The following is a 24593-nucleotide window of genomic DNA, read 5'->3' as shown; positions in this document are numbered from 1 at the left end:
AATGTGCCCGAAAACAGCGACAAAAAAAACAATAAAAAACGTGCCAGAAAAGCACAATAAACAAGCGACAAAAAAACTAGCTTAAAAGTGAAGAAAAAGCCACAAAGAAGGCACAAGAGAGCGATAATAAAGTGACAAAAATGCAAAAAGAAAAGCAACAAAAGAGCGATGAAAACGTGCCGGAAAAGCAACAATAACGCCTTAAAAATTCCATATAACACAACAGAAAAGTGACAAAAAAGCAATAAAAACACGACACAATTTGAACTTGAGAAAATTCACTCCTTTAAGGGAAAGAAATCAGACCTAAAATGGCTTCTTTTAGCGATGAATACATTTCTTTTCACTGTAATGTACCAACATATTGCCGGAGGAGGGCAGAGTAGATCAAATATTTACTTAAGTAAGACTGACGTGAGTTGAAAATAATTTTACTCAAGTAGAAGTAAAAAGCAGTGTCCCAAATAATTACTCAAATACCGCCAGAGTAAAAAACAGAACATTTTACTTGAGTAGTGTGAGTAACTGAGTAAAAGTTTCACATACTGAGAGGCTCATAAACCAAACAATGGGTTCATGTGACTTTATAACATTCTAAAAGCCTTTAGTATTGAGGTGGACAGGTCTGAATTCTGTCGAAAAGCAGATGTTTTTCCGGGTTTATATCTTTGTAATTACTGGGTCTATCCACATGACACAAAAACAGGCACAAAGGTCAATGTCTTTTCCATCAGCACAAAAATAAACTGAAATATTTGTTCACTAAAATTAAAAAGTGGTGGTAGGATTCCATCACAAAGGCCTTATTGTTGACAGAGAGGACTTGGAGAAACAAGACCGATTTGGAAAGTTTGTGGACCTAATCCCACGTTTAATTTACGGGGATTTCATTATCAGGGGAATGCAGATGATATCACAGAGGCCAAATGAGTGTTGACGTCATAACCTTTTTCTATCTGCTTAATTTTATTCTGTCCCATTTGCTCTTCATTGGATCATTGCCTTAATCTGCTTCCTTTAAACATTTTCAGTGTCACAAACCTTCTCCAGAGCTCATTTCTTTCAACATTTATCTCCTATAAAAGTATAGAAACATCTGAATATGTAAAATGCCAGTTGTTTTGATCATAACTGCAGCTTTATATGTTTATTTAATGTTCATTCAGCATTATATAAGAACATTTAATCCTTATTTGGGTCTTGGCTTGCCCTCCTCGGATTACGGTGGGTCCTGACAGCTTCCCAGTTGATAACCCCTGCTTTAAGAAACGACCCAAAATAGGAAAACCATTTGCCATACAAACGGGGTGGCGGTTAATTGGGTCAATAATTGGGTTTTGCAGATGTTTTTCCCCCATTGAGTTGCATCACACGTGTCGTCCCACAAAGCCTCCTCAGTTTGTCCACTGGTCTCCGAGTTTGTCCAGACAACAAGGCTCTGTCTGTGCCATGTCCCACTGTGGACCTCTGCATATTGTGATCAGTGTTTGACGGAGACGGGTCTGAAGTACTCAGGGTCCTGGTTTGGGCTGGCCTGGACCTGGTCCTGCCCCGCGGACGTCAGGGAGACTCGGGCTACAGACACCGTGACTCCCTCTGGTCCCTCAGCTCCGGCCTGCTCCACCGACACCACCTGCCCGATGAAGTGCTACGGACAAAACCATCAAACGTATTACTATTACAAAGTCACTCACTCGCACTACATTCACCCGGGCTTCCTGGAGTTCCCAAACGGTCTCCGGCGTCCATGTGGTATAAGCTCCAAGAAGCAATGAATATGATTAAATATGTCTGAATACAATAGTGTGGAGTTGAGTACATTAATTTGAGATAAATTCACATAAACGTTTCGGAGACTAAAAATAAAAAATAAATTAAGCTTGTTTGGCTAAATCTAAATGCACCAGAAAAGTATGGAGTGAATGAATAATGCAACGTAAAGCGCTACATTAAATCAATGCATTGTTAAGTAAGCAAGTGCTTTATTTGTCATTGTACAAGCATACAATGAAATAGTGTTCAGGTGTTAGTCCTGAGCCACTGCGACTGAGCTGCACCACCACTGTGGGTCAACCTGACCAGCATGTTTCTGGAGGTCGGGGAAACCGTAGCACCAGGAGGAAACCTGGCTGGCTGCCTTGAGTCACTTCTGATCCTCTGAAACGGTGCAGCGCCTCCTGGGTTTGTCCCTGTTTCAGAGTGTGGTGTCCTGCACTGGTCAGCTCCACCTCCTCCTTCCTCTTCCTCCTGCGCAGCTCCCTCCGCTCCATACCAGTCTTTCACCATCTTCTGGAAGAGCTTTGCAGTTAATCTGTTTTATTCTCCAGTGAACTGTGTGGCTCAGCTGTGTGTCTCGCCCGGATACCTCCTTATTTGTCCCTTCCTTGTTTCCTGTAGCGCCTCTTGTGACGCCTCCACTGTGCTGCAGGTGTGGGGGGCTCTTGGTGCTTCTTCAGTGTCCCAGAAGAAGAAATGTGTAGGTCTCAAATGGGTTTAGTTGAAGCTGCTTTTACTTACTTTTAAAAAGCTGCTTTCTTCAGGACCATTATGGACTCTTTGCAGTAAAAAAATCCACAAAAAACCTCCCGGCAAAGACGTACAAAAGTATCCAGTAAAACAATGTGAAACACAGAAACCACATATACAGTTTGCAAAAAAAGGCAAAAAATGCAGCTGTACCGAGAGAGCGGGAGGTTGCAGCCTGTTTACGCGTCACCATTATTAATATTAAAAGATACATAAATAAAGCAATAAAGCTTTCCTAATGCCTCTCTCCAGTGTCTCAATACCAAATTATCCACCGTTTATCAATAAAAGACCGGCTTGCACTAACAGCAGTTTGTATAAAATCAAATATTCCTTGAGGCTCAGGGTTATACCTTGACTGGACGAACACCGTCCTCTTCAGTCTTTGTTCCGGCCCGAGACGACTCTCTCTGAGCTTTCACCTCCTGTAGAAGAAACGTCATCAATACTTTTTTGAATTTCTATGAACTCTGTCATCCAGGCGCAAATCGATTCACAGCAAAAGATTGAGTTCCATCACAAGAAGCGACGTGAAAGTGTAACACACCTTTAAAACCTCATAGTTGGACGTCTTGGACACGTAATCGTTCCAAGATTTTGCAACAAGTTCCTTCTGTTGAGATTTGACCTGTGACACCATCTGCGGAACGAAACATCAACAAGAGCTGTGATGTATTTACAGAGACAACATCGCAACAACAAAACGACTAAACACTCACCTCAGAGTACATGAGCTGCTCGTGGCTGAGGTCCTCCTCCTCTCGTCTCTGCAGGATGCTGCTCTGCTCCTCTATGACCCGTTTGGCCGTTTCCTCTGAGATTCTACAGATGGTTTCCAAACTCTGTCGATCTGGAGTCACGGGTCTGATGCCGTCCTGGGCCAACTCTGCATTCACCTCATCCCACACCTCTCCCACCTACAGTAACAAGGCACATACGGTAACGTTACCATTTCCCTGCTCATGTTAGCCTTTGTGTATGAATTGTGCTCTATACATACATTTAATAGACTTTCCACTCAGTATTGTACAAAGTTTTTTTTACCTTAAAGTCCAGGTATCTTCTGATGATGCTCAATGTCACATAGTCCTCAGGAGACAATCCAGGAAGGTCATGAAAACCTGAGAAAAAAGTGCCACAGTCTTACCGCACATAAAGACTGAATTTAAAGCATGAAAACAGGCGTATAAAAATGGACATAGATTTAATTCTCATAGTTACCGAGCGCGCAGAAGATGGAGTAAATCTTTGACCGCAGGTTTTCCTCTAACTCCAGAATCGCTGCACTGGTCGAATTGTCGAGACACAGACTTCGCAAATCCTCCTGCAGTTTGTGACAGATGGGCTTTTTGGGATCTGCAAAAGTTCAATATTTTAAATGAGAGTCTTTAGTTCTGATTGATGCCGAGATATGAATTTATTCCTAAAGAGGTTTTGAACTAGAAATGCATTTTCAAAGGGAACTAACTTTTCTAAATCAGGCATTTTAATAAATTATTTCAGAATTATCTTTGATTTTTTTTCCATGACTAAATAAAATAAGAAGAGTCTGTTATGAATGGAATTATATAACCTAATCAATACAACTATCATTATATGGAAAAGGTAAAGGGGACAGAGTTATGTCAGTATTGGAATCGATAGTTTTTCTTTTATTCTTAGTGTTGAAAACGAGTTTGAAACTATATTATTGTATTGTGTATGTAACATCTACATTAATATTTAGGAGGAGGATCATGCCAGACTTTCAGATTAGAATGATCTTTTTAACTGTGCAAATACCGATATTTTCAACAGGTTTATGGTCAATATGTCTGTAATAACTGGGCCTATCCGAGTGAAACAAAAACTGTCTTCTCTGTCTGCACAAATGAACTATAAAGGGAGACTTGGAATCACAACAGCACACCAGCAAAAGTACTTTTTAGGCACACAATGTCTCAAATATCTTAATGGTTGCTTGCCTGTGATACACCCGTCTTGGCTTCGTTGCACCTCCAGCTCCGCCTCCTCCTCCCTCCAGGCCTGCAACAAAACTCTGGGGGCAGTTTGTCCGTCTCTGTCTCTCCATGTCCTCAGATGGGACACCGTGTTGGGGTTGTCACACAGCTCCAAAAGTGTGGCTAGAACTGTGCCGTGGACGCTTTTGGGACTCGACTTAAAACAAAAAGGGGGGCAGAAAATGAAACTTACATCAACAGGATATACAAATGAAATGAAAGAGAGTGTTCACAAGAGAATAACTTACACAAAGCAGATCCAGCAGGAGACAGACTCCTTTCTTGGCCAGAAAGAAATCTTCTGTTGTGTAGCAACCGACAATGCATGACCTGACCCAACACAAAATACGAAAGATATTGATCAGTGGATTCCAGGTCCAGGAAATTGTCATTTCAAGGGCTATTTTCTCAAAATGCATTTTTCTCACATTGTGGCGACAGAACCTCCACATAAGTCGCTCCGATAGACGTCAAATTTAACTACCTTGAATGAACAATATTTTGAAGGTTTTATCTAGAGGGATTTTTTAATATCTAATCTGTAGCCTGATTTATTAGGTTTTGGATTTCAAAAATTAAGGCAAATCTTTCCATTATCAACAAAATATTCAAAATGATCTGGAAAAAAAAGTCTAACGAATAACTTGTAACCCGGCTCGAGATCATTATTCAGATTTTTTTCACCTAAGCTATGAGAAATTCCTTAGCCATATTTTTTTTAATATAAGACAGAAAATGACAGAAAACTTACAATAGCAGCACAAGCTTCAAATTGATATCTCTAAATTTAAAAAGTTTCCCTATTCGCCTGCAGCATCTCGCCTTTACTGAGTTGATAATATGAGCCAAAGTGTAAACATTTCATTCAATTATTTTAACTAAATGAAAAGACAGCAAGCTAGTACTGAGGTAAGTGTATTTTGAGGGGCTGTTCAGTGAGTAAAATGATCTGACCTCACACAGTCGACGGTGGAGAGGATGAGTTTGTTGTGTCCCAAACCGCTGTAAAACCGATCGCCTCCTTTCTTCAGGAAGTGCATGACCATTTCAACTCCCTCAGACCCAAACAGCTCCTGTAGCCACACAGCGGGTGTTCAGAAGGCTGTCTCCAATGTAAGAGTATTTGTCTTCATAAGGCTAAGCAATATTTTTGTTTATACATCCTGCACGCTGTAGGACTACTATGTCTGTGAAATGTTGTTGTACCTTCCTGTGCATGTCCGTGTCACAGAGCGCAGAGAGGATGAGCTGGATGTCCGACTTCATCTCTAAGGCAACAGCATCCTCTTCGTTTGAGCTCCCCTCCACCTGCGTCAGCAAACCTGGGAGAAAGTAAACACAAGTTTCATTTACAAACATACAATTTCCTGAATACACAAACCAAAACTATAAATCTAATCAGTTGAAATTATACTTTGGTAGAAAGATGCTTTGTGACAGTGGTGCAAGTGGCTATGGTGGTAATACTAGGAGAGTATGCAGGTTTTACCCAGCAGGTCGCTGATGGCGCCCTGGTCACAGAGGTCCTGGTTTACAGTTTCTTCTCCCAGTGAAGTGAGCGCTGTGAGCAGCTGGAGCGAGAGACGCCTCAGGGTTTTCTTATGGTCAGTGTGTCCAGGTGCCTGATCAGCGGCTTCATCTAAAAGCACAGAATAGTATTGCTTTCATTAGTGTGTATGTGGTACGGCTGTTTAAGACATCGCAACTACAACTACACGACTCGAGGCGAGGCCAAAAAGATACGTTTTTACACAGAATGCCCTTTTTACCTCAACAGACAAAAAATAAAAATGTAACTGTGTTCTCTTGTGTCGCTCTTCTTTTCACTTGTGCAGAGCTGTTCTACAGCTGATTATTATTTGGATTTTTACAATTCCATCCAGTGATGTGCACCTTTAAAAGAGGCTGCAGCACCAACTAAATGTTCTATAAATACAAACTGGCTTTTGTTAAAACTTCACTAGCAAGGATTGATTTCATTGTTGTTGATGACTAAAGTAAACAAAAGTGATGATTGAAACAAGTCTGGTCCTCTGCACATGTGGTCATTGAGTGCTCAAAATACAAAATAATACAATAAGTAACACTTTGGATTAAACTAAATGTATTATAAATGTAGTCAACTCTTTTAGTTATTTTTGCTTTTTGTAAACTACAACAAAACCGGAATTATTTGACTAAATCTTGACAAAAAGAAGAATGTCACATTGAGACGGACCTTCCTGAGTGCGTAGGCCCAGCAGGCCCAGCACAAAGGCGTTCCCGTGGTAGGACATGTACTCGTCCAGCAGCAGAGGAGCGAGCGAGCACAGAGTCTGCAGCGCCTGCAGCTGGAGCTCCTTGGTTTGGGCCAAAGACCACCTCTCCTGTCTCTCCTTGGTGAGGAGCAGGACAGCCAGGATGACGTTCTCTTCCCTATACAGCTGTAAAAATTAGATCAATCACCGGTTTGTTTGGGAAAATATAAAATACACTTCCAGCGCTACTTACCTGCAAAACAGACACATCATTAGCCATCAAGCACAGAAGATTTAGAAGCATCTTTTTCATTTTCAAATCTTCGTGAGTGTAATTTAGCTTGACACTGGTGATTAAAGGATTGGGGGGTTTTACTGAAATATAAATCATGTTGTTAGGACATGGGAACATATTAACCATGCGAGTACTGACACTGAAATTTTCTTACTTTCTGGATAAGTGGACAAACATGTGAGTAGAATGGCGAATAAACTCTCCTGAAATAAAAAGAGATTAGGTATTTGTTTAAAAAAAAAATCCTTCAGCGACAATGAAACTACTGTGGACTTACAATAAGTAACGTGTTGCCGTTTTCAGAGATTAAAGTAGTGATGACGAGCAGGTCATTTCTGAGTTTGAGCTCCGGATGATGGACAGCCGTCATCAGCTGGTGGAGAAAAGCTTCCTTCAGTGAGCTGGAACGCAATAATACAAATTAAGTTACAGACAAATTACTGGAACAAATAATCAACAACAAACTATAGCCCAATAGCTTCCTATAGCTTCACGATAACGTTGATGGAAATGTTTACTGAATGTAAAAATAAATATCTTCAATTGTTTGAGAAGGCTTTCTTTGCCACTATTTTTTATTTATTTTCTAGCACTTTCATATGAGCCTAAGAACTAGTAGAATGGGGTGACGAGACTTTTTCACAGGGGTCGTACTTTTTTTAAAAATGTTTTAATTTATTTGAATTGGGACAGTGCACATTAATCAACATGTGTTTCAACATGTAAATGTGCCGGAGTTAGCCGTATAGGCTAATTTACATCCGTAGTCCCATGGCAGGTGGATGTCATGACAGATAGGACAAACAACAGGCACAAACATACAGCAAAAACACCATCACAGAGACATAAAAAGACAGTGAATGATGAATGACAACATTAAATATGTAAAAAAAAAAAGGTAAATTACCACAGATAAAATATCAGAAAGGGACAATACAGAAAACACCACAATCTTCCACACAGCAAGACATGTATCAGTGGTTGGTGACTTTAGACCATGGTGTGTTCACATGTCTGATTGTCCAAAAGCCACTTCTTCCCAGAATTTCTAAAAAGTGTGGAATGAGGTCAGGTTACCTACTCAGGTACGCTTGTTGCATGAATAAATGTGAGTGTTTTTTTTAGTTAGCAACATTGATGTAAAGCGGTAACTGATCCCCAGCACATGATCAGTCTCAGTTGGGGTGGCCATGCCCTAAAGTGTAGAATTAGCTCAGACCTGTTCACCACAATAGCCTCTAAAATCCTGCACTGTCACTCAAAAAGGTGTTAATTCGGGTCCGAAATGCCGTCATGCACGAGCTTAGTATAGAAGCTGCATAAGACCTGAGGTGGTAGTAGTGAGTATAAAATGACCAACTTGCATCTAGCCCCTTTAAACACATTAATGCAACGCTTTGAATGGACAGACAGTTTTCCCACTGAACTTTTGTCAAACAACACCTCTCGCTCGGCTCTGGCTGCTCATACGTACACGAGACACTCCATGGTGCTGAGCTGAGCCATGACGTGGTGTTTGTTGCCGCGCTCGAGGAGGTTCCAGAGGATCTCGGTGGAGTGAAACAGGACGGGGCCAAAGGACTCGGACTCGTTCATGTGCAGACAGACGGTCGCCGCTCCCCGGGCTCTCAGCATCAGAGCACAGTTTAGGTCTGTTAAACACACACCTGATTAAGGACACACCCATTGACTTTGACTCAATGACACTTAAATCACTGTTTTGCCTTAATGATTGAAACGCATTATGTCCTTCAGACACAGTGCTTTAACCAATCAACATAATGCAGGACCGTACATTGACTTTAGTGCTCAATTAGTCATGATTCAGTTCTAGGATTGGCCTCCTCAAATGGTAGAAAAAGTGGAACAAGTTGTGTGACACAGTGGGACATGGGGGGACCGACTTAACAAATGAAAACTCAGATCAGAAAGCACAAACAGGGAAAGCAATAAGTCACAAAATACTCTTACTCTATTATAATCCGTAATGTTAGGACACCCAGCATAGTGGATCAGTGTTTACGCAAGTCAAATTTAAGGCTTTTTGATGCAATTTAAATGTCTATTTTTAATCCACACAACTATTCTATGCATCCATTATTTCTAAAGGTATGGAAATATTAGATTAAGCAGAGGATTTAAGTGAAATTGGATATTCTTAAGTCTATTTGGACCGTAGTTTTTGCATTATTGATGAATTTATGGCCTCAAAGATCAAGCAATATCAATATTTACATTTAATGCCTTCTGGAAAGAATTATCAGGGGTCATGTGAACAAATGGCACATTCATAGTGATTTCTACAGTATTTTGTTTGTTGGATCTCTGTGCATTAAACACTGACCGGAGACGGACAGCAGTCTGAGAGTCTGGAGCAGCTGCAGTTTGATGTCGGGACGATGGTGCACAGTTGCCAGAGACAGAACAAGCGTCTGGGACAGGTCACTGTGCTCCAGCAGCTGAAGCCTGTAGCCCGGCGAGGTGGGCTGGGGTCCTGACAAATCCAATACAAAACAGCAATTCATAAGAACATAATGGAATTATACAAATACACAACATTTTACCAATAGAAAATAGGTGTGTTCATTTTAAGTCACATTTAAAGTGTGTTTTTTCTCATTTATGCCCTGTTATCAGTTCCGAAAGCGAACCACAACACAAGCGTAAGTGCATTCCCCATAAGACATTTTCGCACAATCAGGCGTCTCACTGGCATTGAAAAATATGTCATTGCTCATTAATTATCATAGGACTAATAAAAATAAATGTAAAATTCATGTACTGACAACATCTGTCACTTTTTGTCACACAAAACTAAACACGAAACAAACACATGACCAAGACCATCACGAACAACACGGCCACTACCACGACAGCAGCACCACAGGACTCGAGTCGGTCTCACTTAGTAACAGTTTAGAAAATCGGTGCTCAAAGCAGAAAGGCCGTGCTGCAGCGCTCCTGTGTCGCCTCTGCTGCGTACCATCGGACAGCTGCTGGGGGGTCACACACTGATAGAAGGACTTCACACAATCAATGATGTTTAGCTTCACCTCCGGACAGGACACACGCATCAGGTAACCTGGGAACATGGACAGGCAGAATGAGCGCTGCAGGGTTGGTCATATATTCAGTAAGGTGATGGTGAGGCAGGGGTCAGTTAAAGTTAGTGTTTTAATGTTTAGATGTATTTTTGAGCTGCAATAAAGCTCTGACTTTTCTTGCATAGACACTTATTTGGTCGGGACAGTGCATGTTAATGAACATACAGTACATGGGTGTCATGCATGTAAATACGCCAAACCGGATTGTAGCCACGGGCTAATTTCCATCCGTCGTTCCCATGCACACTCTCATGCATCTTGGCCTATTGTACATGTTTATAATGGTAGGGGAAACCGGAGTACCCGGAGGAAACCTACGCAGACGTGGGGAGAACATGCAAACTCCACACAGAAAGGTGTCCAGGTGGGAATCGAACCCGGGACCTTCGAGCTGTGAAACATGAGCGTGGGTGGGGTTTAGGAAAAACACACCGTACCAATTTGTGACAAGAAGTGGGAGACATCCTGGGCATAGCTGAGTTCGTCTGAGGCCCGTTCCTTCAGAAAGGGAAGCCTGTGAAAGGAGGAAAAGATTAAATCCCAGATATCACATTTTCTACAGACATTCATTGTGTGTTAAATTACCTGCATAACCTGATGGCCTCACATAAGAAAGACAAATATATAGGATCCTCCTCTGATTTCTTGGCACAGGCATCAAATACTTTTGCCAGATCTTTCAGATCCTTCACAAGCTTAAAATAGTTCAGGAGGTTTTCTTAGGTCTTGGGTTATAAATATATGTGATATATGAATCCCAGAGGGGGAGGTGAGGTGTTGTCATCACAGCCGTGTTATTTCTGAAAAGAGAAATTGCTGAGAGCAACGTCAGGGCAGTGTAAATTGGTGCCAAGGGGTTTGGTAGTTGCCTTTGTGCTCACGATGCATCAAAGCAATACAGTGTATTTCCATGACTGCACCAGGGAGCAGCCAAGGGAAAATTAGGTGACAATCAAGAGAAAGGTTATCTAACTACAGCAATCAATTATGTCATGCCAATGTTTTAAGTTTTTTCTAACTTCAACTGACTACTGTTTTTATTGTACAATCTAGACCACAACTTAAAAATCTTCTCTATTATAGAAAACTCCCGTATGACTGGGATTTACATAGACATATAAACATGCACATTATACTAATCACTGCCCAAGAATAACAAAAGATACAAAGCCATTTGGACTTCTCTTCAATATTTTCTTCAACACAAACTGATGCCGCTCCTTCAAATTAGCCTATAAACCAAAAAGATACAATTCAAATAATTCCTCATACATCAGAGTGTACGTGCTTTTAACTTACCGTCAAAGGATCTTCAAGGAGATGAACCACCTTGCTAAGTTCAATATTTTTAGCACTGACCTAAAGAAATAAAATGAACTGGAATTATCATAGCTTTTTCGAGACAGCCTCTTTACAAATTTTGGAATAAAGTGGTGTCTTACCTCTTTTCTGTTAGTCGTTGCTGATTTAATAGTGGGAATTTCTGGTTTTCTTCTTTGCATGTGTTTCCCTGAATCCATTTGTGGAGTTTAAAGGTTTCGTAGATTCTATTTCTAATTCAATCTAAATAGAATTGGAACCTCAAATGAATGGACAACAATAAAATAAGATGAAATGTCAAAATGAGGGACTAAATTTTCACATCACATGCATAAGCTCAAAAAAGAAAAAAAAATCTCACCTCCAGAGAAGACGTTCTACTGCTACATCTCTTTTATGTAAATGTTGCTACCACTAAAAACAAGTTTCATCCGCCAGCGTCGTTTTAAATGCGTTGTAAAGTATGTCGACATAAAGAAAAGGTATTGTCAGGTTTCAAAAATGGCGCAAAGTCGATTAAACTCCCCCCAAAATCATGCTTTATCTCCTCGAATCGCCGCATTTGCCGCAGTTGTTGACAAAGTCCAGAGGCGTTCACGTGTTGCTATGGTGACGGCTGTAGTACTACCGAGAGCGTCGAGAGCCAATAAGCTGCAAACGCAAAACGCCCATTTCCTCTCTATAACAGGAAGTGGATTTATGTTCACATCGTCGCATTGATTTCACCCACAACAATAAAAGATACCCAGATAGTTCACATTTTCCTACATTGCATTGCCTAAATCGTAACAAATCCCGCCCGCGTTGGGATTCCAGCGTCAGTCATGCTGTCGGACGCAGGTCAGTGTTCATGAAGCGATAGCCTTGTTTGCTAGTACATGCTAGTTCTGACAGTCAGTGGGTTAGCTGGTGTTAAAGGGCTTGTTGTGGTCTTTGCCTTGGCTCTTTGCACGCTGTTCCACTTCGATTTACTCTCACACAGTATGTTGTTCTGTTATTTACGTGCGGATCGTGTTTTGCTATATTGACGAGAAAGCTCAATTTTGTTGCAATGTTTTTGTACTCATAACAATAGTCCCAGTATTATAAGACAATAGCATGGCCTATATAAGAAGATATGTTCATTCATACATTGTGTGTGCGTGTTCTAGTGCAAAAAGAGGGCTGTATTCAGAGTTTAGACATTATGTGAGAACTGTTTTGGATAGTGTGGAAATGCAAAGTTGCAGCAGATACAAACAGATGTCAGAATAACAGTCACTTTGCTCCTACTATGCAGCATTTTAAAGGCCTGTTTATTTACACACTGCCCAAACTCTCATTATATTGCTCCTCTAGGAACTTCTCAAGAAACTTCACTGTCTTATCTCTTCTTTGCCTAAAATGTATTCCTTCATTTAACACAAGATTGAGGCTTTAACAAAAGAAATACTCAGCCTGCTGTTTTAAAGACTGAGTAAACGTCACCGAAAATATAAGGCAATCCCCAGCCATTAAAGTTCTCTGACAAAATCCTGCACATTTTGCCCTTGTCAAACCAATCATTAAAACCCCACAACTCTCTAATTATAGTCGGAGCCTCATTGCACTCTCCCTGCAACATGGTGTATCTAAAGCAGCCAGAGCTCAATACTGTTTCGTTTACAGATTACTCGGGGAATGCCTCTGGTTCCCGGCGGGTCAGAAAGAGGAGCTCGGGGGAGTCTCCTGGTGAGGCGACCCGCTCTGCAGGGCGACAGACAAACATCCGGGTCAAACGCACCAACAACCCTCCACCTTCAGGACAGGTACGACCAAATCTCAGGTTATGTTTAGTAATATGTATGTAATTAAGTCTTGACAATAACAATGAAGCATTAAAAAGCAACGGAAATGTCACGTATGTGGATATTTAATGATGTTTGTCAATTTTATTTGTACTCAGAGCAAAAGAAAAGCAACAGACACAGAAGAGGAAGATGAGCAGACAGAGAAGAAGTACCGGAGATGTGAGAAGGCGGGGTGTTCTGCCACGTATCCAGTCTGTTTCGCCAGTACATCTGAAAGGTGATTGTTTGTTTGTTTGTTTGTTTGTTTGTTTGTTTATTGCTTTAGAGGAACAGGCCACAATTTTTCCATACTTAGATATGTTCTTACCTGAGCTTAGGCGAGTTGATACGTACCTGTCTGATCTTTGTGCGTGCCCGTGGAAGAGTGTAGTAACTTCCAACTCCACCCCAGTTTGGAGCTATAGGAATATGCTGAGAGAGGCTAAATGCTAACAACATCTTTGGTCTTTTTGCGTGACTGAGCGCACGCACAAAAACCAGACAGTTACGCATCAGTTAAGAACATATCTCAGTATGGAAAAACGGTGGCCTGTTCCTTTAAATTGTTTTAAAGTAAAGTAAATTAAAGTAAATATCTTCATTCATTAATGTGTATTATTTTTTTTCCAGGTGTGCTAAAAATGGATACACATCTCGCTGGTATCATCTGTCCTGTGGTGAACATTTTTGCAATGAGTGTTTCGATCACTACTACAGAAGGTTATTGTCTAATGATACAATTTAGAAACAGACTGAATTGGTTCTTGTTTGTTCAAAATAATCTATGTTGCCTCCAGTTCTCCTAGCAGCATGTTATAGTTGGTTATTATACACTTTTGTGTTTTCTTCCAGCCACAAAGACGGTTTTGAAACGTTTTCCGCTTGGAAAAAAGTCTGGACCAGTAACGGCAAAAGTGAACCCAGTCTTAAAGCTTTTATGGCTGATCAGCAACTTCCATATTGGGTGAATACAGTCATTCATATTGTATTACATATTAAGAACATTTCAACAACAGCAATGTAATCCATACTCTTTTTATTAGATCCAGTGCACAAACACAGACTGCAGGAAGTGGAGGCAACTGACCAAAGAAATCCAACTCACGGCTTCTCTCGCAGCATCGTACCGCTGTGGCATGAAGTTCAACAATGTAAAGGTTGAGATTTCAAAGAAGCATGTCAATGTTTTTAATGATGATAAAAAAAATCCTTCAATGTAATAACATGTTTTTATTTTTCAGACTGAAGGTGCAGATCATTGTTCTCAACCTGAGGATTTGGTAAAAGCTTAATCTTGTTTTAAAGCGCACAATTAAATCCACAATATATAATAGTAATAATCTATGTCTGTGTCTTCTTCAGAGAGTGGCAGAGGTGACTGAAAGCTGGTGGCAGTCGATGCTCATTCTGCCTCCTCTGTTCAAAGACAGTCCAGCGAGTCCCTTCCTTGTGGCGTATTACCCTGACTGTGTGGGCATGAGTCCCTCTGGCTCCTCTGGGTCTCCAAATGAACTAAGGGGGGACCACTGTAGAGCTGTTCAGCCTCAAAGTAAGTGCTTTGGTAGATTATGCTGAACCACTTCTGACTAATGTTGTAATTATTATTATTGTATTTGTCACCAGTTTAAAAGTATCTAAACATTTGCTTGTATTTGCCTCTTTCCAATTATTTACACTCACTTAATTTGTGCTATAGTCTTTCAAAAGTGATTCTTGAAAGGAAAGGTGTAGGAATCCATAGAGATATTGCACTCAACTATTTTCCCCTCTCTTTTTTCAGTCCCTGGTCTCTGCCCGTACTTCCAGCCCTTCTATCAGCCAAATGAATGCGGAAAAGCACTGTGTGTGCGGCCAGACATGATGGAGCTGGATGAACTTTATGAATTTCCTGAATTTTCCCGAGACCCAACCATGTATCTGGCGTTGAGAAACCTCATTTTAGCTTCCTGGCACAAAAACTGTAAGGTAATTAATTACTATTGCTATCATGATGAGTGCTTTGACAAGAAAAAGTAATGGAAGGTGGTTGCTAAGCAGTTGGTAGTCAGGGTGGTTGGTGCTTAATGTTCAAGAGATTAATGCGATATAACACCAAAATAATATACAAACAGTTTTCACATTCAGTTTTGAGATGTAATAAACTTAATTCTTACTGATAGTTTGCAACTGTTTGTTTCTGATCGCTTTTCATTCTGCATCAATGATCAAATCTGTGCTGGCTCATTTCATAGGAGGTGCTGACGGCTGAGAAGTGTGCCGTCCACGTCATCGTCCGGGGTTTGGTGCGGATCCGCTGTGTTCAGGAGATGGATCGCGTGCTTCACTTCATGACAAGGAAAGGTCTCATCAACACTGGAGTGCTGTCCGTGTCCCGGCCCTTGTTGCCAGAGAGACAACGCTGTGTAAGTCTCTGTTTATCGCTCTTGCAATGTGATATTTGATATTAAGTGTAACCAGTAACGAACGCTCATAAAGGCGTCATATACAACTTAAAACTAAAGTAAACAAACAATGAAACAATAAAAGCAGAAAATGGTGAAGTTTAAACTGTTAAATAAAGTTTTTAACAGATATAAATTATTCACAGATATGAGTGTCTGAGCACATTTCACACAATTAGCCCGCTGTTTCACAAATAAAAATGTTTTTATGTATTTTACTATAACATCAGCCTGCCCAGGGACTACAGGTGGAAATTAGCACTTGAGCTATACCTGGTATAATGCATCTCTCCACTTGAGGTTAATGTTTATTGTACACTGTCCCTGTTTTTTCTAAATAACTAAACTAAACTAAACTAAACTAAACTAAACTAAACTAAACTAAATATATCAAATTTAAGTGATTATTTTCTCCAAGCTGCACAAGACACGACTTGGTGAATTAAAATCAGAATCAACAGGGATATAGTCCCACTGGGAGGTGATTTCTGAGCCGTTAGCTCGGAACATTCTCACCTGTTTTTTTCTGAGAGCTTCATAATTTACCTCTATTTCCCAAAGGAATAGGTGGAGGTGTCTCAACATCTCAGTTCAGATTGCTGTTGTTAACGTCATGGATAAAGACAGTTTGATTTTTGACTTCTGTAGGTAAAGCTTTGAGGTCTGGTAGCAGAACTAATCTAAAAATACATGACAAAAAAGTTACAATATTTGATAACATTGCAATGAACAACATTATTGTATGTTCCAATAAACAACAATTTTATGCAATTTGTTTTTTTGCGTTAAAATACAAACAACCAACACAAGGCTACGATGAATGAACGTAGGAAGATTATGGCTACAAAATCAATCCAGTTAAAAGGACTTTCCGGTGTTTAAAAATGTTAAAACCACCAGTGTTTTCCTCCCCCTACATGATCCAGCAATGTCCTATGGTGTAGAATGAGCCCAGACCAATTTACCTGCCTCTAAAATCCTGCACTGTCACTCAGAAAGTTGTTAATTCGGGTCCGAAGGGCCGTCTTGCACAAGCTTAATATAGAAGCTGCAGTTATGCGTAAGACCTGAGGTGGCAGTAGTGAGTATAAAATGACCAACTTGCATCTTGTCCCTTTGATTTGCAAAGCGCTTTGCATACATAGATGCATCACAAAGTGCTTTACTGATTGATAGCATTCCTGCCCTACCAAATATCTTAAATATATATAATAACACTAGTGCTACATGTACTGTATATTGTGTAATGCCCTTGTTGTGAAGTGTACCTAAAAGATCCTGTGACTTTCAGAAAAATGTCATCATCATTGGAGCAGGAGCCTCAGGACTGGCTGCTGCTCGACAACTGCACAACTTTGGCACTCAGGTAGTCAACACGTACTACAATAATCCACTCTTTATGCACTTTCACGCCGTGACATCATTGTTGATAATCCAGGTGGTGGTGCTGGAGGCCAGAGACAGGATCGGCGGTCGGGTTTGGGACAACACTTCGATGGGGGTCACCGTGGGTCATGGAGCTCAGATCGTTAATGGCTGCGTGAACAACCCAATCGCCCTCATGTGTGAACAGGTACAAATGACTGCAATATTTGGAGTATGAAGTATTATAGTATGAAATATTATAGTAGTATATATATGAAGAATTAAGTCTTTTTGGCACAAGAAAAAGAGTTGTGCCACCGAGTATCAGGGTTTCCATGGGGCAATAAAAAGCATTAAATGTCATTAAATGAATTGTGCCAAAACTAGGGCCTTAAATGTCATTAAAAAGCATTAAATTGGATTCAAACAGGCATTAAATCTAAACTTCTTGGAAAATAATGACTTTAATGCATTATGTTTCCTGCATACGTTTGTAAAAAATGCTAAAATTCTGGTCTAAAACACATTCAGCTAGCGTTTTGGCAGAAATGATATTATATTAGATTGCACTATTTTACCTGTTGTGTCCAATTTGCTTCTGGATAACAATATTTCCCTCATTCCTCTGAAAATATAGTATTTGTGATTTAAAAATCATTAATTTTCACCATATGTCACACAGCAAAATAATTAAAAGTTTGAATTAATAATAAATAAGGTTGGCCAACCTTGGACATCTCAAAGAGTACATATTTTCTTATTATCTTTAAAGCTCCAGCCTGTTAACTTTGTTGAACATTTGTTTTCAGATGGGGATAAAGATGCATAAACTGGGCGAGCGCTGTGACTTGTTTCAGGAGGGGGGACAGGTCACGGATCCATCCATCGACAAACGAATGGACTTTCATTTCAACGCTATTTTAGACGTGGTCTCAGAGTGGAGGAAGGACAAGTCGCAGAGCCAGGACACACCACTAGGAGGTGCCGTGTTGTTTTCTTTTTGAGTCTACCTGTATATGAGTTTAGGAAATGACTACACTTGCTCAAATTAGTGATATTCTAGTCACTGCATATGGGTCTAAGCTACTGTACATCGTATAATGTAGTATTTTTGAGTTAGGGTTCGTAGAGTTGACCTCCACAAAACATTAAAGATGCAAGTTGGTCATTTTATACTTACTACTTCCACCTCAGGTCTTAAGCGTAACTGCAGCTTCTATATTAAGCTTGTGTATGACGGCAATTCGGGCCCGAATTAACAACTTTTTGAGTGACAGTGCAGGATTTTAGAGGCAGTTGTGGTGAATAAGTCTGAGCTCATTCTATACATTAGGACATGGCTGGAACATGTAGGGTTTTAAAATTTTTAAACTCTGTGTAGTCCCTTTAATATTACCTGTTTGACCTGAAGAAACTGCTCTTAACAGTAATTCACATCTTTTTTATTTTCAGAAAAAGTCCAGGAAGTGAAGAAAAACTTTCTGCAGGAGTCTGGGATGCAGTTCAGTGATTTGGAGGAGAAAGTGCTTCAGTTTCACCTCAGTAACTTGGAGTTCGCCTGTGGCAGTCCCTTAGGGCAGGTCGGGGAAAGCTGCAGTGGCACATTTACATTTTACAAACTCATTAATAGTATACTATATTAATCTAAAGGTTCAGGCTGCTTTCTTTGTTAATGTTTGTTTTTGTTTGCAGGTTTCGGCTCGTTCTTGGGATCACAATGAGTTTTTTGCACAGTTTTCTGGAGACCACACTCTTCTCACTAAAGGATACTCTCTTTTATTGTACAAACTTGCGGAGGGCCTGGACATCAGAACCAAATGTCCCGTGGGTAATTTATTAAAACTATATTTTTAAAATGTGTTTGTGCAAAGAGTTAATGATTTGTTTGATTTACTTTTAGGTTCAGTCTATTGATTACTCAGGAGACCACGTCAAAGTAACCTCAACCAATGGGTCTCAATGGACAGCACAGAAGGTAACAATCACGAATATTCTGAAGAAATACTGGAGAACTGATACCATTTTAATAAGACTGAATATTTGCGACCTCGCTGTGCAAAGACATTTTCATTTGCAGCTCTGAATACATAATAAAGTGCAGGTTGCAAGAAAAATACGGAATTAGGCGCAGCTTTGTATAAGGTTCTAAGCGTGGGAAAAAAGTAGTGGCTTATAGTCCGGAAATGACGGTAAAAATTACAATAGAGATACTTTGTTAGTAATAGTCATTCGAACAAAAGGACACAAAAGTACAACAAAGTAAAAATGGGAAATGGTAAATAGTTTGGCTGGTGCTATTCTTCCCACAAATGTGATTATGTTCCATGTTGCAGGTTTTGGTGTCGGTCCCATTGACGTTGCTGCAGAAGAACTTCATTCAGTTCAATCCTCCTCTCTCCGAAAGAAAAATGAAAGCGATCCACAGTCTGGGTGCTGGCATCATTGAGAAGGTAAGGCAATGTCTAATATTGTATGTATACTTTAATCATAATCGGTGATTTCTCGCATTTATTATTTATCTACCCCCAGGTCGCCCTTCAGTTCCCCTTCAGATTCTGGGATGGCAAAATCCAAGGCGCTGATTATTTTGGTCACATTCCTCCGAGTCCAGACCACAGAGGCATGTTCGGCGTCTTTTATGACATGGATCCACAGGTGGGTTTTCACAAACGCTACATTTTTGTTCATATCAGTATTTGCAGTTCGGATCTACTGCACTTATTTCTCTATTCTTGACATTGTTTACGAAAGCTGAAACAATTTTATGTATGCTGACGGGCTTTATCATTTCTTTAAGAGGTAAATGTTCAATAAGCTTCTGCAACGTCAAAAGATCCAGTGTTGCATTAATTTTCACCAAGATCTTGTGTTAATGATGGGAGAGTGTGACCACTGCGCAAAGCCTTCTCCAGCACTTCCCAAATATTCTTAATGGGGTTAAGATCTGGACTCTGGGGCCAATCCATTTGTGAAAATTATGTCTCCCTGAACCACTCTTTCACAATAAGAGCCCGATAAATCCTGGCATTGTCATCTTGGAATATGCCCGTGCCATCCGGGAAGAAGAAATCCATTGATGGAATAACCTGGTCATTCAGAATGTTCAGGTCGTCAGATGATCTCATTCTTTGGGTACTTTGTGTTGCTGAACCAACTGCAGCGATCCCAGATCAGAACAGTTAGTTAAATCCAGGAGGCGACTTTGGGTCAGGCATTGTATTTACAACATATTATTGCCTGGACTTAGTTAATGGAGTTGAGTATGTTTTATCTCTCCCTCAGCTTTTAAGAAGCTTCTTCTAGCTTTTTCTCAAAATAACAATCTCTAATATACTCATATGCCATGTTAAATTGCCACCGATTCCTACAAATGAAAGGATTGTTGGCATATCAGCTTAATATGCGTTTTGTTATTCATAGATAATAATGTTTTTTGGTGTGTTTTTAGGGAAAGCGTGCCGTCCTCATGTCCATTATTTCTGGTGACGCTGTGGCTGCCGTTAGAGAGATGGAGGACAAGACAGTAATCAACATCTGTATGAAAATCCTGCGTGAACTCTTCAAAGAACAGGTACAACAAAAAGCAATTGCTTTATTCAGTTTTTTAAATGCGTCAGACTCTTTTGCAAACTTGAATCAGCACCATTAGCAAATTCATTCAAGGTAACTCAAGGCAAGTTAAAGGAATAGGCAACCGTTTTTATATACTTTTCACCCTAAAGACTAGACAGTTACGCATCAACTCGTCTAAGCTAAGGTATGAACATGCAAACAGCAAGTCTAGTGAGACCGTGTAGCCCTACAGTTTATAATGCACAGGATCAATTCTTATGTCAATCTGTTGTATAAAAGCTCCTGTGATGCTGTTATACTTGTGTGATTGTTGATGAAAATGCCACAAAAAACTCAGAAGTAAATCTAAAGCTCTACAGTAATGCTGTGATCGGTCTTCTCTTTACCAGGACGTCCCGGAGCCACAGAATTTTTTTGTAACCCACTGGAGCAGAGACGTGTGGTCCCAGATGTCATACAGCTATGTGAAGACAGGGGGCAGCGGCGAGGCCTACGACATCCTCGCTGAAGACATACAGGGGAAAGTCTTCTTCGCTGGAGAGGTAAAACGGACCAATAGATTAATCACAAATCACCTAAATGATTTCCCTTGGAACAAATGAAGTAACATTTTGAGGCACTGTTCGATCCCGAGCAACTAACAGAAATTGGGCAGTAATTTCAATTCAGTAATTTAAAAGCAGTTGACTCATAAAAACTCAATGAGGCGAAGAACCACTTTGAGAGAGAATAAAAGCTAGCTAAAGCTAAGTTTTCCCCCCTTTATATGCACATTTTCTGTTTTTTTTTTTGCAGGCCACCAACAGACACTTCCCACAGACAGTAACCGGGGCCTATCTGAGCGGAGTGAGGGAGGCGAGCAAGATGGCAGCAATGTGAATTCATACTTCAACTCTAAAACAACACCAGCAGCACTGTCCAATGGACCACCAAATGCAACTAAGACTGTTATTCAACGCTCCACTTGAAAACTCATTAGTTTCACTGTGAGTTTCACTAATTTATTTTGAAAAAAAAAAATAACTTCTTTATGGACCTTATGAGTGGTTTCTCTGACTACGTTCACTCTGCAGACGAGGAGGGCAATGTTACTTTAATTTAAGTTGGCACTTCTGTTATGAATTGCATGAGAACAAATGAATTTCTTTTGGAAGATGGTTTCCGTTATAGAGATTATGTTTCAAAACACTCAAGTATTGTGTGACTTTGTAGTGGTTGTCTATGTCTACTCTAAGTGGTGATGAAATGGCTCAACTGTACAGTGGGTTCAGAAAGTTTTCAGACTTTTGATCAATCATAGTGGATGTTTATGAACATTAATAAAAGTATAATTCATTATTTGCCCATGAAGCAGTAAGATACAGCCTCTTTAAGCCAGAGTGTGTGAACAACAGACTCCAACCTAAAAGAAAAATAGCAATACAGGGGTCTGAATAGTTCCTGAACCCACTGCACTGCATTACAGCTCTGTGAGGTAAAGTTTATCAATTATGTTAGTATCTGTGTAAGTTGATTAGTAAAGATCTCTCACACAAATGACTGAAAGAGAGAGATAGGAGGGAAAACACTCCAGTTGCTGTAAATTTGTCTTAAATAAATGGGCTTTGGACTGTGAGGCCCAGCCTGCCTCTAAGAAGGGGCTTCAATGAGCTGTTGTAGAGGGTATTTATAGCACTAGTTGGAAAGATTTTTGACCTAAACTGGTTGAAACAAATGAGTAGTCTGTTTATACTGTCAAACTAGAAATCTCAGGGATATGATCAGGGCAAAAAAACAACACTAAATACAAAACTTGATGTCATAGGTTGAGATTGATTAATGAATTTGTAAAAAACTGCTAATACATTAGATTTGTTGTCTTCTCAAGTTTTTCATGAGGTTTTTGTCGTAACCTGTTTGATCATGTCCTAATTACTTGATATGAATAAGTGTATAACTTGGAGGTGGGGAAACAACTCAGCTATTGACTGCCAACCTTGAATGACTGCTACTAACTTCTAACGGATCAATAAAAATCTCTGGTATATCTCTGTTTTTTTTTTTTTTTTAAATATTGCTTATTTAGATTAATAACATTGCATTTTATTGCAATGAAGCAGAAAATGTAGGTACAAATGTTGGGCAGAAAAGTTTTTTTAATTTTTAAGCTACTAACAGGAAGTGACATAAAGGTAAAGTTCCATAAACATTTGACTCACTCATTTCCCACTGACATAACATGTTGGCATGGCACCAGTTTAAAATTAGGTGTGTTTAAGATGAGCCAGTCGGGCTGCAAGTGGCTGCAGGCGGTGCATGACTTATCTGTGCAATCTGTGCAATAGTTCTGTGCAATAGTTCTTCTGTGCAATAGTTCTGATGCTCCTGGTTCGAGCTCCTGGCTCGGTGGGCAAAGTTGCTTTTCACTGCCTTGCTCGGCCGCCTGAACTACAAGGGCTAAGGGGATGATGTGGAAATTAAGTGCGGTCAACACGTGCACTGACAGCGGACTGACAGAGGATTGGATCTGAATTTGTTGCCCTGACGCTCCACAGGTTTATTATTCTAATCCTAAACTGTAAGAGGTTAGGATTAAACTCTTTGTTCTGGTGGTGAGGTCTGTCTGGTGTGTGGGAGAAGCAGAAATGCGTTCACAAACCTTTTTAATGGTTTTATTCACAAACTCTAACAAACGCGAGACGCTGCGTGATCTGATATCGAAAATATGATGATCTTCTGATCTCACTGATGAATACTGCAAATTTAAGAGTAAAAAATCCACAAACTTCTCAGTTTTCAAAACTGGTTTGCGAAAAATATTATTTTTCATAAGAGACTTAGTGGATAAAAATGATAATTTTCTAAATTTCAAAAATCAATTCCACAGTCTTTGATTCAGTTAATTCAAAACACACTTTTGTATTCTCAGGTAACAATTGCACTGCCAAAATTGAAGATAAATGACTATAATTTTATTGATTTCAAATGTAATAATAAGTTCATCAACAAGCGTCTGAGGCAAATAATTTATCACGACTATAATGGAACTTCTTTCAGGAAATTGGACTGTTCAGTCGATCATGAAGCAAAACTCAAAAAAGGCACACTCTGCCTTTATTAAATGGCCAGTTTCCCTTACAGTGAAGGAGACTCATTTTAAATAAATAAATAATGTATTTATTGACCTTTATTTAACCAGGATAGTCCCACTGAGATTAAGAATCTCTTTTTTCAGGGGTATACCCTGTGAACCAATTTCTTGAAAGAAGATTTAAATTTGATGTTGACCCATGTACTTTCTGCAACCAAGATATTGAAATAACGGACACATATGTCCGTTATTTTTTGAATGTCACTATTCAAATGTTTTCTGGAATGATGTCCGGAGTTGGATTAATTTAAAGCTTAGCATCCCCCCTTTCAACATGTCACACGTTTTGCTCTATATGGACAATTTGGACCCGTCATTATCAAATGTCATTAATATTATTTAGTTTTTAGCTAAATATCATATTCATTGCTGCACATGGAGGGGAAATAAGCCATCCTTTCCCTGCTTTATCAATGAATTTAAAATGTTTTACATCTCCCTAAAAACACTAAAAGACTGGAAAACTGCACGGACAATCAGCCACCAATTTTCAAAACTGCTTTTATTTTAAAAGAATTTGCTCCGCGCTCTTGCTTTGCTGAATGCTCTCTTTGTGTTTTGAGAGCCTTGTTCGCCCCCTAGCCTTTGTTCAAGTCTCAGCGAGAGTTTGTATTCTTGTATTAAAAAAAAAAAGAAAAAAAAAAGAAATAGTCACCAACTAAAGAAAGCTGGGTACAACTTAGCAATTGAGCAAAATCTTGAATATAATTGTGTTAACTGTGGTTTAGCAAAAATTGTGTCAAATGTCTCGGATCCAAACCTCTCGTCGGTTTGTGACGTCATCAGCACGCGCC

General features: G+C 39.8%; 2 protein-coding genes across 4 annotated transcripts; one reads left to right on the top strand and one right to left on the bottom strand.

Moving 5' to 3' along the window:
* Window positions 1–1060: 1060 nt before the first annotated feature.
* cfap69 (cilia and flagella associated protein 69) lies at window positions 1061–11951 on the bottom strand. 2 transcript variants are annotated; one of them, XM_079570889.1, is made up of 24 exons: window positions 11844–11951; window positions 11605–11742; window positions 11462–11521; window positions 11329–11394; window positions 10748–10857; window positions 10600–10676; window positions 9964–10140; window positions 9403–9552; window positions 8533–8710; window positions 7336–7459; window positions 7213–7261; window positions 7017–7138; window positions 6745–6949; window positions 6016–6165; window positions 5733–5848; window positions 5481–5599; window positions 4775–4856; window positions 4491–4683; window positions 3748–3882; window positions 3571–3647; window positions 3246–3443; window positions 3074–3166; window positions 2880–2951; window positions 1061–1648 (listed from the first exon to the last, which is right to left on the bottom strand). In XM_079570889.1, the coding sequence occupies exons 2-24, from the start codon at window positions 11680–11682 to the stop codon at window positions 1481–1483; spliced, it is 2799 nt and encodes a 932-aa protein (XP_079427015.1). In that variant the 5' UTR covers window positions 11683–11742; window positions 11844–11951; the 3' UTR covers window positions 1061–1480. The 2 variants fall into 2 exon arrangements, with proteins under 2 accessions (XP_079427015.1, XP_079427016.1); XM_079570890.1 differs by having other exon boundaries at window positions 10042–10140.
* A 231-nt stretch (window positions 11952–12182) lies between these two features.
* kdm1b (lysine demethylase 1B) lies at window positions 12183–21991 on the top strand. 2 transcript variants are annotated; one of them, XM_079570910.1, is made up of 21 exons: window positions 12183–12322; window positions 13130–13269; window positions 13407–13528; window positions 13921–14010; window positions 14143–14254; window positions 14334–14441; window positions 14532–14570; window positions 14653–14839; window positions 15071–15255; window positions 15522–15692; window positions 17023–17097; window positions 17170–17304; window positions 17906–18077; window positions 18549–18676; window positions 18789–18920; window positions 18997–19071; window positions 19430–19546; window positions 19626–19751; window positions 20545–20667; window positions 21059–21211; window positions 21465–21991. In XM_079570910.1, the coding sequence occupies exons 1-21, from the start codon at window positions 12307–12309 to the stop codon at window positions 21546–21548; spliced, it is 2490 nt and encodes an 829-aa protein (XP_079427036.1). In that variant the 5' UTR covers window positions 12183–12306; the 3' UTR covers window positions 21549–21991. The 2 variants fall into 2 exon arrangements, with proteins under 2 accessions (XP_079427036.1, XP_079427035.1); XM_079570909.1 differs by having other exon boundaries at window positions 14334–14447.
* The last annotated feature ends 2602 nt before the right edge of the window (window positions 21992–24593 follow it).

The sequence above is a fragment of the Gobius niger genome (assembly GCF_951799975.1).
Source record: "Gobius niger genome assembly, chromosome: 14".
NCBI classification, from domain to species: Eukaryota; Metazoa; Chordata; class Actinopteri; order Gobiiformes; family Gobiidae; genus Gobius; species Gobius niger.
The sequence above is the reverse complement of the archived record's forward strand: the minus strand, read 5'-3'. Positions and strand labels throughout refer to the sequence as shown.

Coding starts and splice junctions, on each gene's coding strand:
- cfap69 (XM_079570889.1), bottom strand. CDS start 11,682: ATGGATTCAGGGAAACACATGCAAAGAAGAAAACCAGAAATTCCCACT. Junction 5,600..5,732: donor ACACGGACATGCACAGGAAG/GTACAACAACAT, acceptor GTGTGGCTACAG/GAGCTGTTTGGGTCTGAGGG. Junction 3,167..3,245: donor AGCAGCTCATGTACTCTGAG/GTGAGTGTTTAG, acceptor TTCGTTCCGCAG/ATGGTGTCACAGGTCAAATC.
- kdm1b (XM_079570909.1), top strand. Junction 15,256..15,521: donor CCTGGCACAAAAACTGTAAG/GTAATTAATTAC, acceptor CTCATTTCATAG/GAGGTGCTGACGGCTGAGAA. Junction 15,693..17,022: donor TGCCAGAGAGACAACGCTGT/GTAAGTCTCTGT, acceptor TGTGACTTTCAG/AAAAATGTCATCATCATTGG.